General features: G+C 39.7%; 1 protein-coding gene across 2 annotated transcripts in view; it reads left to right on the forward strand.

The window, feature by feature from the left end:
* Positions 1 to 16,000, forward strand: part of ARFGEF1 (ARF guanine nucleotide exchange factor 1) — a 155,804-nt gene that overhangs the window by 41,584 nt on the left and 98,220 nt on the right. For both annotated transcript variants that reach the window (XR_012644410.1, XM_074987110.1), the window contains exon 2: positions 9,756 to 9,786. Coding sequence is in view for 1 of the 2 variants with exons in the window: in XM_074987110.1 (XP_074843211.1) it covers positions 9,756 to 9,786 (31 nt within the window). In the remaining variant the exon portion in view is untranslated. The remainder of the gene's footprint in view (positions 1 to 9,755; positions 9,787 to 16,000) is intronic.

Here is a 16,000-nt window from a genome sequence, read left to right on the forward strand (position 1 = left end):
TCCATAAAAATGAGCTCTCTTCCATGGACTACCTAAGATGCTTGCTCAGGTCCTTCCAGTGTTTTCTGTCTTAATAGTTCCAAATTACAGGATATGTATGCAATATTGCCAATTAAAAAATTAAAACAAAAAGTACTCTGGGAAATTCCATAAACACATTAAAAGAATTTTAAGGATTCACAGTTAAGAACTCATGCTAGAAAATGATACATGCAGCTTCCATATGCAACCTGAACTCTTTTTTTGCATTTACGTATTTTGATAGGTTTTTAATTGCACAACTACAGTTTTTCAGATGCGAAACAATTGTGTCTTGGTTTTGTACTACTTTAGACTCCTCTTACAATGCCATGTTTTGCTCTCTGTATGAGAGTCTGTGGAAGTCATTTATATGGAAAGTACACAACTATATTTTATCAACATATTATACATTAAATATTCATCAGAATAACAGTTGTTTTTTTTTAATTTTTTGTGCTGCTACTTGCCAACACCTCTGCAGCCCCCGCCATGGGATTGTCTGGGAATGGGGAGAGGGGAGCCAGCTGAGTACCTATTCTCTGTGCTCTAGAGTAAGGCACAACAAACCCCAGCCCTCAAACCCTCCCTCCTACAAAGCAACAACAAAACAGAAACAGTGTCTGTGCCAATCTGGCCTGAGGGAAAATTCCTTCCCAACCTCAAATATGTATATTATCAAAACTCACCAGCAGACACCTGAGAGAGAATTTTCTATACTAATCAGATGACTGCCCCATTAGTTTCTGATCTCTGGCAATCTGGAATACTGGGAATAGAGGGCGAAAAGGATGTTTTCAGAGGACCATTAATATTAACTCCAAGATCTTGAGTGGTAACAGGTAAGTTAGACCACATGATTTTGCATGGACTGTGTTTTCCAGTATGCATTACTTGCATTTATCAACACTGAATTTCATCTGGTTTTTTTTTGGCCCAGTTTTGTAAAATGCCTTTGTGTAACTCTTCTTAGTATGCTTTGGACTTAAATATTTTGAATAATTTTGTATTGTCTTCAAACGTTGCCACTCACCATTTACCCCTTTTTGCAGCTAATTTATGAATATGTTGGGCAACGCTGCTTGTTGTGTAGCCTGGGGGCCATGACAATTTTACCTCTCTCCATCCTGAAAACTCTCTGTATATTCCTACCATGTGTTTTCTGTCTTTTTAATCAGTTCCTGATCCAGGAGAGGACATCCTTTCTTATCCCATGATTGCTTATTTTGTTTGAGTGTTTCGTGCGGAGCCTTGTCAGAAGCTTTCAGAAATGACAAGGATAAGAGGTAGAGTTTTTTACAAGAGAAGGTTGATGATTATCCTGGTTTATAGACTCGGTACAGAAAGGAAGTGCATCTCTGAAAGCTGGATCTAGAACAGTGCAGGAAATAGCTGATGTCTTGTGTGTACACATCCCTGCAGGGGGATTTATCAAAATGAGAATGTGAGCATAGTATTACTGTGCTGTATTGATCAGCTGTATAATTAATTTGTTTAATCAATATTACCAATTTTATGATCAGTTATGTAGTGTTAATGAGACTTTATTAAAATATTTACTTTGAAATTTCTAACTTTGTTGTTTAATACACACACCAATATTTTGAACAGCAGAGATAATGTATCGAAAGTTAGGAGCACAGCAGTCCAGCTGTATGTGAACAAACAAAATAAACCCATTCTCACTCCTCTCCCTCTTTCACCCAGAAAACACCACTGACTTTTTTTTTTTTTAAAAAAAAAAGAAAGCTGTACGTGACAGTGTACCTGCCATCAGTGTACTTTTTCTCCTTCTCCCTATGATACATGGGGATGGAATGAAGTGGGTACAGCTGCCCATGTACATGACCATCTATAAACTGTATTGATAGGCTAATTGCCCATCTTATATGCACTGTGTGGGCCGGGGGGCGGGGGTGACTACTGGAGTAGTCTGGGATAGGAGCAGTGCAGGGTCTTGTATTTCTAGTAGCCATTGTGCCAAGTAGTTAGTCCATCAGCTCCTTATGTTGGTGTTGCTTTTCCAGCTCTAGACGTCTCTTCCTACCTTGTGGCATGGGCATTGTAGTCCTCTGCCATTTTCTCCTCCATTTCCGGTATCCTTCCAGCTGCAGCTTGGCTTTTCTTATCCTGTTTAAGAAGCAGTCTGACTTACTGGCAAAGTTCCTAGGTATCTCCCGACACAGCTCACCTCTGGTCTCTTCTTTTCTATCAGAAGTTCTTGTTGCTCTCACTCAGGGTATGTCTGCACTACAGAGTTAGTCTGGAATAGATTATTGTCGAGTTGTTCTTCCAAAATATTCTGTTCCGGAATAATGCACCTACACTACAGGGATGCCCACAAATAAGCAAAACTTATTCTGAAATAGTATGTCGACACACAATAGAGTCTATTTTGGATTTGAGCTCCTGGAAGCACGGCTCTAATCTGAAATACTGTGTCTACACAGCATCTTTATTTTGAAACAATATAATCTGGAATAGTTTATTTAGCAATAGCTCCTATTCCCTGTCTACACAGCCCTATTTCAAAATACCTATTTCAGTAGGTGCCATTACTCATGGAATGGGGTTTACCAATTTCAAAATAAGCTGACCATTATTTCAATATAGCAGCTATTATTTCATGGTAACTTTGTTGTGTGGACATACCCTGTCAGACTGTGGCATCTTGTGGGAGCACCTTATCTGGACTAGAATAGTTCTCTGAAAATCAACAAAGCCATATATTATTTTTCTGTGAAGTGACAAGAAAATATTGCCCCAATGGAACTGTGGGAAAGCATTGGAGAACTATTGGAACCTGGGCTTGATTAGCCTATGAATTAGGTAGGATACCGGCCTGGGCTGAGTAGAAGCTTGGGCTCAAGCGTATTCCCTCAGCCATGTATAATAAGGTAAGCTTAGAGCACCCTCACTCTTGGATGAAAAGTTTTCGCGTAGAAGGCAGGTAGGTTCTTTCTGGAAGTCTCTGAGCCTTCCAAGTACTAACATCACTCAACATTTGTACAGTGCCTAGCATGAAATACTCAGTCAGGTTGGGCCCCATGAGAAACCACCACAGTAAGTTTTTCTGTAAATACATTATGAAAACTGCAAAGTCTTTGATTTGCTTATTGCTTATGACTTACGCAAATTTCAGAGAGTTCTTAAGTACTGTAGTAGCAGCTACCATACAACACTGAACACCTAGTATTGATAGCTCTGAAATAAGAGGAATTTACAGAGACTGTTAGGCAATGTACCATCAATTTTTTTCCATCCATGGGTGGAATAAATCTTTATGTGCACCAAGGCATGTATGGATGTGCACCACCAATAGAAACACATGCTGCCAGGTGTGGGTGCTCAGCTAATCAGCTGGTCGCACATGAATTTATCCTAGGTGGCTGCCCAAGCACTCATCTTATAGGGAGCATGGCTGCTAGGTCAAGAGGGCTCAAATATTACATAATCATGAAAAGAATTGCCTCCATGTTGAAAATCATGTGGTGACTTTTGAAATTTTTCCTTAACCCACAGTTGCTACATACAAACTTGAACAATACTGGCAGCATCAGATATTGGAGAGGCGAATCAGAGAAAATATAGAGAAGCCAACTAAATCAGACAAATGCTTTAAAATATATGCTTCAAAATGTACACTTTCAGTATACTGTCTAAAATACTTCTTCATTGCGTGTTGCCTAGAAACCTGTGCACTTGCTGTGACTCAAGAGGACTGACTCAGAATTGCTTTGTCCTTTCAAACTCTCATCATCTATTCTGGGTTGTGGCTCACTTGTTTGTATATTAGATTCTCTAGGTGCCTTATCCAGCACTTCTTTCTGTACATCTAGGAAGGTTCCTTTTATTAAAAACAGCTGTTGCATCTCTCTTTTACACCTTCTTTGCCTAGAAATTGTGCACCTAGGTGCAGCTCCTTGATGGATCAAGAACCTAGCACACTTTTCTTTTAAACCAAGTAGAAGCTTTCTGTTCTACAATACCATGGCTGCAGTGAGAAACTGCTGAACTTAAAGGGAAAAATTAAGCATATATCTTTTTTTTAAATGAAATGCTATAAATGATATGTTTGATAAAATTGCCATTTTTCCAGCAGTGTACTCCCATAAACTTACCAACCCATTGTTTTCCATGTATAAATCATTCGGTATCTGTACCAGTAAAAATATATTTTCACACTGACTTGTTCAATCACTAAAATATATATATTGGATAATATTTATTCCAATTTTTGTCCCATTTAATGTATGTGACTTGTAATATTAACTGTACTTTTTAGCTATTTTTTAATGAAGACAGCAATCAGGAAGGCATGTGTATCAGTTTAACTACAAAAATAAGTTACTGTTGCCTTCCAGTGAAATCTTGTTGATTAAAATGTTTATACTATGCTCCATGCTGTAGAACAGTGTTTTCCAAACTTGAAACATTCACATACACCTTTTGGGACTTTGGCCTTGTTGGTGTACCCACTCTCCCAGTGCTGTCCTTGTGCTTATCTCTTCTTTTTAGTAATTTATTTTCTGCCACATAACCCTTGAAATCCTTTTGCGTACCACCAATGGTACAAGTACCACATTTTGAGAAACACTGCTGTAGAAGAAAAAATAGTCATTGTATAGCTGTGCGTATAAATAAAAATATTTTATTGTCTTGGGTCTAAATGCTTGAAAACCAAGGTCCAACTTCCATTCCACTTCAAAATCTATAATTATTTTAGGGGTAATTTAGCAGAAATTTTCAGTTCCTGGGTGGTGGTGGTGGTGGTGGTGTGTTACCTCACAGGGAAAACGGGGGGGGAAAGACTATCCCTTCATGGTTGTCAGCCTAACGATGTCTTCCCTTACTGTAGAAATCTCATTCAGATTCATGGGGAAGGCTTTATTTTGTTAGCTTCAACAATACAGAACACTGAGTGCCAGAACTGATGGCTGTAAACATACTTCATGGGACCATGGAAAGCTTGGCCGCTCCCATGATAAATGGCCATCTGGCTAACAAAAATTATGCTGGACCTTGGATATTGTAGGACAAGAGACTGCTGGACAAGAGAGTTTCAACCTTTAGTATCTTTTTATTTCCTCTGCAGGTTTTAAGAATGTGTTAATAAATGTTAGAAAACAAATAACTTAAGGAAAGACCTGTGGGGGATGAATGTATATGTATATAAGACCTGTTTTTAGATTAAATAGGGGAAGAAAAAGTTGTTACAGGTAATCTACAGCTGTTCAAAACCACACAGTTCTGACACCTCATTCTTTGTGAGGCTACGTCGTTCTCAGTGAGGAATAAAATATGAGGCAATATACAGACCACTACTATTTATTCTTTTTGGCTGCATTTACACTAGCAAGTTCTTTTGAAAAAATTTTCTAAAGAAGGGGGATTTTTCGAAAGAACTCATGGAGCGTCTACACACAAAAAGCATTCTTTCGAAAGTAAATCAGATGAATGTGGTGCTCCTTTCCAAATCACTCTTCCTTTCCTTTTTCAGGAAGAGCGCCCCCTTTTGAAACTTTCTTTTGAAAGAAAACGTGTGTGGATGCTCCACAGGGCTGCAGTGGACGCTCTCTTTTGAAACAGCAGATTACTCTTTTGACTTGCTTTTTTGTGTGTGGACACAAGTCTTCAAAAGAAGCTCTTGGAAAAGATCTTCTGGAAGAGCTCCTTTTGTAAGATCTTTGCAGTGTAGACATAGTCATTGTTCGTCCCAGTCATTCTTTTTGTTTCTTTCCGCATCTGCATGTGTACTTTTTATCTATTGTCATAATAATGTGTAGTTGGAGAAATTTGCTAAAAAGTTTCTTCCACAAAGGTCTCAGACTCTAGCAGCATAGCAGCTACATACTGAAAAGAGCGAATAGATGGCTATCAGAGTTGGAAGAGTAAAGTGGAGCTATTCATTTGTGGGCTTTTAAGCAGTCATGGGAAAGCATGACTAATCATGATTAGAAAGCTGTTTCAAGCGTGCAGACCAGCTTCCACATTTTACACTTTTTGTCATCTCTTACTTTGTCTCACCCCTGAATTTTTGTTTGGTTTTTGTTTTTGTTTGTTTTGGTTTTGTTTCTCTCTCCATTATCTGCCCTTCATTGTCTTTTTCCAGTTTTCTTTTCTGTTATATTGTTTTTTCTGATCCCTTTTTTGTCTGTCTTTGTACTTATATGTTTATTCCTATTTTGTGTAATACCAGTTGTGTATTTTTCATCTACTGAAGCATGAGTGCTTGATACTTGGACTGTCTCATTAGGAAAAGAGCAGGCTATGTCACTTTCTCTCAGCAGAGGTGAAAGTAGTTTTGTTATATGTAAAGTGAAAGTCTGGTAATAAGCTATTTATGTGCTGCTGTAGACTGTTTTCAGCTATCCCTAATATCTTTAGGTTGTGGGAGGAAACCTGACGGGGAAGCATGGTGGGTATTACTCATATATAACCAACAGTATGTTTGACACACACATGCCGCCCCCACTTTGCTTACACTCTGAGTAAAGGCTGCTGAGTTGATGCATGTGTTCCTGTTGAGTTCCATTACACTTTTTCTTCCCATTTTCACAAAGGGTACGTCTACACGTGAAGCCTACATTGAAGTAGCTTATTTCGATGTAGCGATATCGAAATAGGCTATTTCGATGAATAAAGTCTACACGTTCTCCAGGGCTGGCAACGTCGATGTTCAACATCGACGTTGCGCAGCACCACATCGAAATAGGCGCTGCAAGGGAACGTCTACATGCTAAAGTAGCACACATCGAAATAAGGGTGCCAGGAACAGCTGCAGACAGGGTCACAGGGTGGACTCAACAGCAAGCCGCTCCGTTAAAGGGCCCCTCCCAGACACACTTGCGCTAAACAACACAAGATCCACAGAGCCGACAACGAGTTGCAGACCCTGTGCATGCAGCATGGATCCCCAGCTGCGGCAACAGCAGCCGGAAGCCATGGGCTAATGGCTGCTGCACACGGTGACCATAGAGCCCCGCAGGGGCTGTCGAGAGAGCATCTCTCAACCCCTCAGCTGATGGCCGCCATGGCTGACCCCGCTATTTCGAAGTTGCGGGACGCACAACGACTACACGGTCCCTACTTCGACATTGAACGTCGAAGTAGGGCGCTATTCCCATCCCCTCATGAGGTTAGCGGCTTCGACGTCTCGCCGCGTAACGTCGATGTTAACATCGAAATAGCGCCCAACACTTGTAGCCGTGACGGGCGCTATTTTGAAGTTAGTGCTGCTACTTCGAAGTAGCGTGCACGTGTAGACACGGCTAAAATGTTGTGGCCCAGGAAGTTAACGGCCCAAATTAACAGTCCACAGTTTTAATGAGAGGGACCTAGCAGTGGAGTGTATTAAGGATACTTTTTTAAATATTTTGACAACATCCCTCCACCATCCACATATCCTCATAGTTTTTTGGCTTAGGTTGCTTCACTTTGGAGGACTTTTTGGTTCCTCTCTTTGGATATTAGTTGAAGACTCTCACTTCTTTGTTCAGTAGCAGGAGGGGAAGAGAGATGACAACTTTTTGAGGGAGATCACTGGTTATCTCCCTTCTGACTCCCTGCAGTGCAGAAAAAGGGATCTTTCTCCTTGGATAGATGACCCTTTTTGGACGTAAGCATGTTTTCATGAAAATATCGGAGGAGATTCTGGTTATGACAAACATTCATCAGAGTTGATGTTATTGTTTTGTTTTAGAATATGCTTGTTGGCTTTTTGAAATTAGCTACAGGATATATAAAGCATTACAATGAATTGCTTTTAGATTTTTTTAAAATTCTAAGTTGTAAAATTGCACAAATCACGTAGCTTGTTTTCTGTGGAAAATAGATTTTTGTAGAGCTGGTCTAGGTTTGTTTTATAAGCCATTTTGTCCAAAACAGAAATGCCTCCTACTGGCAATTGAAATGCAATATATAAAATTGGTTTAAAAATTCTGGATCATAATTCTGAAGACAATTACATGACAGCATGGTTAATTAACACAATTTTACAGGTCAGAATATCTCTTTATAACTTAGTAATATTTGTAAAAACAAATATAGAATTAAAACAGGACACGTTGTGAAGAGAGAGAACATTTTTCAAATGCCTTTATTTTATCTGGTCTTTGGCTCTGCCAAGTTGAGCAGGTTGCCATTTCTCCTTGTACTATCATTTCACTTCACAGGATAACCAAATTACATTCCTTCCACAGTGTTACTCAGATGCCCATGCAGATAAAGCATATTTTTACTTCCGCCTAATGTTAGTTTAATTTTTCATTTAAAAATAGTGTGTTTTGAAATTTAAAAGGGGAGGGGGAAAAGAATTTCATACAACTTGTACATACTTTGCTATCATAATACTTCAGTATCATTTTCTGTGATAAATAGCAATAAAATTTTGTACTGAATCTGCATAATTTTGTTGTGTCCATGTCTTTACCGTACTCTGTTGTAATCAGAGAAAATTTTGTGGAAATGAGATTCCTTAATGCTTTATTAACACCAGATACACTGGTATCTGAAGATATATATTTCTTAAAATTATTTACAAGCTACAGTAGGGTCTCAACATTTGTGAGGCTTCAGTGTTGAGAACCCTCATGAATGTTGAATTTCAGAACTATTGTATGGCAGCTGCTCCTGCCTTGAGCCTGGCCACTAGCGCTCCTGCCCGTGGCCCTGGGGGAAGCAGCAGCTGCTGGTGCTCCTGCCTGGGGCCCTGGGGGAAGCAGCCACTTGTGAATAATTGAATTCGTGAACCTTGGATTCGTGAATGTGGAGACCCTACTGTACACTGTTGTTTAAACATGATGTCTAGCATCTAGAAATTTAAAATGCTGGGAAAAATTAGGCATTTTTGTATATGTTATTGACCTGAGTACGTGAAGGATGGAGAAAGCATTAAGGTCTCATAAAAATTCGTTATTTCTAAGAAGTCGCAGTAATTTAAAAATGATTTCTTTTAATATCGTATCTGAAATGGAAATGCTACAGAAGTATATTGTTGCTCTAGGTCATTGTTTCAATGTCAGCAGTTATCTGCAGGTAGATATGTTTTCAGAAAGGAAAAAAAATGTGTATCATCCAAGCATATATGACTTGTTCTTTACAAAACAAGTTAAAGTATTTGTAAGTAAAACCAATTGAAGTTATAAATGTAATTGTTCTGTTCATTCATAAAACAGACTTGCAAAGTTTGGATCTTGAAGAAAGGATATAATGATAATTCAGTGGTACTTCCAATTAGATATCTTGAACACAGAATTAATAAAACGGCCTAATATTATAGTTGTTTGTGGTTAAAGGAGAAAAAACATTTTATGTATACTTGTTTTGATTGCAGTCGTCCTCCCCCACTCTTTTATGTAAGCTGTTCGGGCTGTGTGTATTGAATCAGTGCTTAGCACAAAGTGGCCCTGATTTTGTTTAGAGCAAGTTGGCAGTACTTTAAATATTAAATAACTTAGAAAATAGAGATCTTGTTCATTTTGGGTTTGATAATGACTGACTTAATTATATTAGTTGCACATTACATCATAAATTATTTATGGAATCATTTAAACTAATCATAATGGCTTTTGCTGTTTTAAACTGTAAGTAGGCTCAAAAACTTGGTAAGAGTCCAAATATATGTTTGACTTTCTGCCTGCTAACAAATATAAAATTAAAAGGAACTTTGTGCATATTATTATTTCCATAACTCTGCTTTTGTTATATGAATTCTAATTTTCTATTTCATTTTACAGAGGAAATAAAAGCTGAAACAGAAAAACAAAGGTAGGTAATAGTGTTCTTTCTCTTACTGAATAAAATAACTTGGCTTGGTTTTGAAAATAGGAAGAGCATTCATATAGGCACTTGTACAGTATTTATTGTGAATTTAAGCATATAATATCTATATTGTGACTCATCTTGAAAGTTGCTGAACATCTCTTGAGAGATGCATGGTGCTGAGGAGCTTGCCTGCAACTGCTGCTCCTGTTGTAGCTGTTGTTTCACTGAGAGTGAGAGCAGAAACATTTGGAGGGTTGTGGGGGAAGGATGGAATAGACTGAGGTAGAGAGCATATGGGAGGTAGACTTGGATCGGCTGTGGTGGGCAGGAAACTGGGGTGGGAGCCTGGAGTCAGATAGGGAGATTAGATGAGCTGCTAACGAGGGACAGACTTGAACTGACTGGGAGAGGAGCTCAAAGGGGATGACTAGCAGCTTGGGAGGAGATGGAGACAGGGAGCCCAGAAGTGCAGATAATACTGTCTGAGGAAGGAGGCTAGGTAAATTTAAGGGAAACTGGCACTGTGTTGAGTCAGAAGTAGAGAGACGGAACTAGGACGGGCTGAATGGGGCACATACAAAATGAACAGAGGCAGAAGAATCGGTGACCGTTACAGAGCACTCCCTCCAGAATCTGGAACAGAGTCTAGGCTTCCAGAGTCCATGTTCCTCTGGTGTAAGCAATTTTTTTAATGTCTAGTAAATTGGGCATTTGTGATGACGGTCCTTGCAATTGCATGATACATAGGACTCCTGCCTCATTCAGTGCAGAAAATGAACAGCGCCTTAAGGATGAACCAGAACTGAGTAGTGAAGTAAGCATTGTCTGCAGGATGCCCACTTCATTTGCTGCAGAAATTGGATGGTGTTTTGTGAATGAGGATGGGGAAGAGATAGAATGCAGTGATGGTTAAAGCAGTTGACTGTTACCCAGGGGAGTTGAATCCTATCTGGCCACTGCCACAGAGTTCCTATGTGATACTAGGCAAGTCACTTAAACTGAACTTTTCATAGTCCAGTAATTGTGTGTTCCTCATTGTCTGGATGTCCATCTTGAGACCCCATTGTCTGACTTGCAGCAGAGTTAAACACTCAAAGCTACAACTGAAAACAATGGGGGATCATGGGAGTTTGGACTATACGATGTATTGTGTATTGATTTGTACACTGAAAAATTAGACCCTAACTTCTCAGATTGGGCCTCTAAAATGTGTAGATGCTTCTTTCCGTAATCTCTGTCTGAGTCAACTACTTCACCTCAAAGAAATTTCATGAAAATAAATTGCTCAAATGAGCCCAATAGAAAAGCCAATTAACAACTTTGAGGAAATTAACAATTTTGTTTTTATATTATATTTGAATAGCGTGCAGTGAATAAGATATGGCACCATATAGTGAAGAATAAGGATCCAACAGCTTTTTGATCAGTGAGCATCATCTATTTTATGCACTGAATGAGGCAGGAATCCTGTAGAAAAATAGTATGTAATCATGTAACTAAAAACTGTATCACGATGCTTATCCACAATGCACACGTGGAGCTTCAGTTATGACATTTCATAGTTTTGTGTATGTGTGGTGTTTACATAATCCTAATCTGTGGTGAAACTTTTTGAAACTAGGTTTTATTTTGTTCATATATTTTTCAGGCATGTCTAAAGATTCTAACAGTAGATCTTCAGTTCCATTTATTGTGTTGGGGGGCACGTGCACTTGTTAGCTATGGATGTAGTGTATACCCATCTTATCAAAGAGCTATCCATTGTCTTTGTGTGCGAAGGCAGTGGAAGACATTCCTCTGCACAGCATTTCATAGTCATAGAATGCTAGGACTGGAAGGAGCCTTGAGAAGTTATCGAGTCCAGTCCCCGGGCCTCATAGCAGGACCAAGTACTGTCTAGATCTAGACCATCCCTGATAGACATTTGTCTAACCTGTTCTTAAATATCTCTAGAGATGGCGATTCCACAACCTCCCTGGGCGATTTATTCCATTGTTTGACCACTCAGACAGTTAGGAACTTTTTCCTAATGTCCAACCTAAATCTCCCTTGCTGCAGTTTAAGCCCATTGCTTCTTGCTCTATCGTCAGAGGCCAAGAAGAACAAGTTTTCTCCCTCCTCCTTATGACACCCTTTTAGATACCTGAAAACCACTATCATGTCCCCCCCTAATTTTCTTTTTTCCAAACTAAACAAGCCCAATTCTTTCAGCCTGTCTTCATAGGTCATGTTCTTTAGACCTTTGATCATTCTTGTTGCTCTTTTCTTGACCCTTTCCAATTTCTCCACGTCTTTCTTGAAATGAAGTGCCCAGAAATGGACACAGTACTCTAACTGAGGCCTAACCAAGTGCAGAGTAGCATGGAAGAATGACTTCTTGCGTCTTGTTCACAACATACCTGTTAACGTATCTCAGAATCATGTTTGCTTTTTTTGCAATGGCATCACACTGTTGACTCATATTTAACTTGTAGTCCATTATAATCCCTAGATCCCTTTCAGCCATACTCCTTCCTAGACAGTCGCTTCCCATTCTGTATGTGTGAAACTGATTGTTCCTTCCTAAATGGAGCACTTTGCATTTGTCTTTATTAAACTTCATCCTCTTTACTTCAGCCCATTTCTCTAATTTGTCCAGATAATGTTGAATTTTGACCCTATCCTCCAAAGCAGTTGTAACTCCTCCTAGCTCGGTATCATCTCCAAACTTAATAAGCGTACTTTTTATGCCAATACCTAAATCGTTGATGAAAATATTGAACAGAACTGGTCCCAATACAGACACCTGCTGAACCCCACTTGTTATACCTTTCCAGCAGGATTGAGAACCATTAATAACTACTCTCTGAGTATGGTTATCCAGCCAGTTTTGCACCCACTTTATAGAAGTCCCATTTAAGTTGTATTTGCCGAGTTTATTGATAAGAATATCATGCGAGACTGTATCAAATGACTTACTAAAATCTACGGATACCACATCCACTGCTTTTCCCTTATCCACAAGGCTTGTTATCCTATCAAAGAAAACTAGCAGATTGGTTTGACATGATTTGCTCTTTGCAAATCCATGCTGGCTGTTTCCTATCAGCTTACCACCTTCCAAGTGTTTGCAGATGATTTCCTTAGTTACTTGTTCCATTCTCTTTCCTGGCACAGAAGTTTAAACTGACTGGGTGTAGTTTCCTGCATTGTTCTTATTCCTCTTTTTATAGATGGTCACTCTATTTGCCTTTTTCCAGTCATCTGGAATCTCTCCTGTTTCCCGTGATTTTCCAAAGGTGATAGCTGATGGCTCAGATACCTCCTCCATCAGCTCCTTGAGTATTCTAGGATGCATTTCATCAGGCCCTGGTGACTTGCAGGCATCTAACTTTCCTAGGAAGCAACCGTGAAGAAAGGAGATTTCACCCCAGGTGTGACTTGAACCCACAATCCCTGGCTTAGGAAGCCAATGCTTTATCCATTAGGCTACTGGGGCCTAATCTGTTTGTCCCTAGAACCGTAAATGGCCTCCTCAAGTATCGACCTCACAACCCTGGATTTTGCAGGCTAATGCTCAAGCCACTGAGCTGTCCCTCCCCCCTTGGCAGAGGAACATCTTATTTTTCTCCAAAATACGTTTTAAACTCCTTTTGTTAACTTACATTGGATGTCTAGGGAGTTAGTAATAACTCCACATTCCGATTAACATTTTGAAAACATTTCTTTGAGGTGTTACATGGTTCTGATCTGCTTTTGGGACAGATCACACTCAAAAACACATTCTGGGAAATCAGGGGTGAGATGTGCCTGTTGTGCTCCTTATTTAAGATTGCTGCTACTCAGATTGGATTAATTTAAGGACACCAGGAAAACTCCGATTTAAATCACCAAGTGGAAAGCCTCAATTTCAGTTACTGATTTTAATCAACCTTTACAAAGGTGTGCTCTCACTGATTGACATAACTGTTAAAATCATGTTAATTTACAGCTAAATACGAACTTTATGCTATTTTTTTTTATTTTTTTTTTTGCTGTATAGGAGGGTATAATATAGCTGTTTGTTTAATTAATTAATCAATTCAGAATCTTAATTGTATATTTGAAAATGTTGAATTATATTGCTTATTTACTAGATTACCTCTTTTATGATGTTATTTGGAGGCAGTTCCTTAATGTTTCTGTGAGACCCAATCCACCTGGCGTACGGCTTCAGTTCCCCCTGCCGGACAAAAGTTCCCTGTGCTGTCCCTCCCTCCCTGCATATGATTTACCCAATCTATCTCATTTTTCAGAACATGACCTTAGAGTGGTCTGATACTGAATCCCTGAAATCTTCCTTATGGGTTATGTCCACAGTGTGTGCTAAAACCCTGTAGCTGGAACAGTGTTTACCTCCTTCAGAGACCTATGAGAGGTGGACAAAGGAGATTTAACATCTTCCTTTGTAACTGGAGCCCCTGCTGATTTTTAAAATAACATATCAAAGTATTGCCTCTGTTCTCTGCCCTAGAAATATAAAGTAAAAAGAAAAAAAATGTGAATCTGAATAGTAAGGAATTCCTTGAAGCATCTGCTTCAACAACTCTGATACCTCTATTTAGCTTTGTACTTTCTAAATATTAATTTGAATCACTTCAAGAAATATGCTGTGTAGTTCTGCACTCTTCCCCAAGCTAAGATAGTTTTGAGGACAAATTCAGCTTTCATTCATAAAAATGAATGGCCTTTATCAAAACTTCAGAAATTGTTATCACTTCCTTTTTTGCTCTTCACTAAGGAAAGGATGTAGCCCAAACTGTCAAACAAAAGATTATAGAAAATCCTCCTTACTTATCGGCCGTGTCTACACTAGCCCCCAACTTTGAAATGGCCACGCTAATGGCCATTTTGAAGTTTACTAATGAAGCGCTGAAATGCATATTCAGCGCTTCATTAGCATGCAGGCGGCCACGGCACTTCGAAATTGACGCACCTTGCTGCCGCGCGGCTCGTCCTGATGGGGCTCCTTTTTGAAAGGACCCCGCCTACTTCGAAGTCCCCTTAAGGGTTACCTTTAGGGGACTTCGAAGTAGGCAGGGTCCTTTCGAAAATGGCCATTTGCATGGCCATTTCGAAGTTTGGGGCTAGTGTAGACGTAGCCATCAAGTGCCATCCAGCAGTCAGAGACAGTAAGACTTCTAAGTCTTCTAGGAGTTTTAAGTGAAGACACTTCCATCAAAAACCAAAATTGGCATAAACAGTTTATACTCTATGAAGAGAGATGCTGCACATCTGGCTGGTCTTACGTGATTGCAGTCTCAGTGGAGCCAATTGAGGTCACTGGAGCAGCCAATCCCCAGAGTTGGTAGTCTATAATACTTAGATTTACCAAGCCAGCACAACATAGCCTCTATCAGGCCTGCCAAGGCCAGGGGAGGAGCCCAGGGCTCCCAGTTGCCTCTGCTGCAGGAGCAGCAGTGGCTGAAAATCCATGCCATTTAAATCACTATTATAGCTCTGCACAGAGTGTCAGAGTGCCCAATTGGCTCTCAGGGCTGTCTGGTACGCATGGCATATTCCTGGGAGCACTGAGGGCTGGCTACCCCAGCCCCACCCCTTCTGCCTGAGGCTCTGCCCTTCCATAAGTATGGAGCCAGCCTCTACTCCCTACCTTGCCATGGGGTCCAACAAGTCTGTTGGCCCTCCAAACTCTGATACCTTGCTGATTACTCAGAACCCAACAACACAGTTCCCTTAAAGCAACCCAGTCATAGGCCTTCACCCAGATACCCAAGTAAAAGATGGCAAGATCACTGAAAGATCACGAGGAAGTTCTGCCATTCACAAAGGATCAGATACATTAGCACCCAAGGTAATGAATATTTCCGATCTTATCTAAATACATGCTCACAGCCATTTTTCTTAACCAAACTAAGATTTATTTAAAAAAACAAGTGTGTTGGTTAAATGCTCAATATACATACAGACATGAGTACATTTCTAAGATCAAATTCATAGTAGAGGTGGTGAGCTTTGTCATTGCAGAGAGTTCTCAGAACTAGTCCATGGTTTATGTAGTTCAATGTCCATATTCAGAGTGTATCCATTTGCAACCCAGACTTCCCCAGTGAAGCAACTGGCAATTGTGGAGACTTCCAAATAGACCTATTTCCCAAGCTTCACCGGTAATTGGCTAAATGGTTTAACATGCAACAATTGTCTGTTTTGAGTCATTGACAGGTGATTTTTAGTACAA

Source organism: Carettochelys insculpta, chromosome 2 (assembly GCF_033958435.1).
Source record: "Carettochelys insculpta isolate YL-2023 chromosome 2, ASM3395843v1, whole genome shotgun sequence".
NCBI classification, from domain to species: domain Eukaryota; kingdom Metazoa; phylum Chordata; order Testudines; family Carettochelyidae; genus Carettochelys; species Carettochelys insculpta.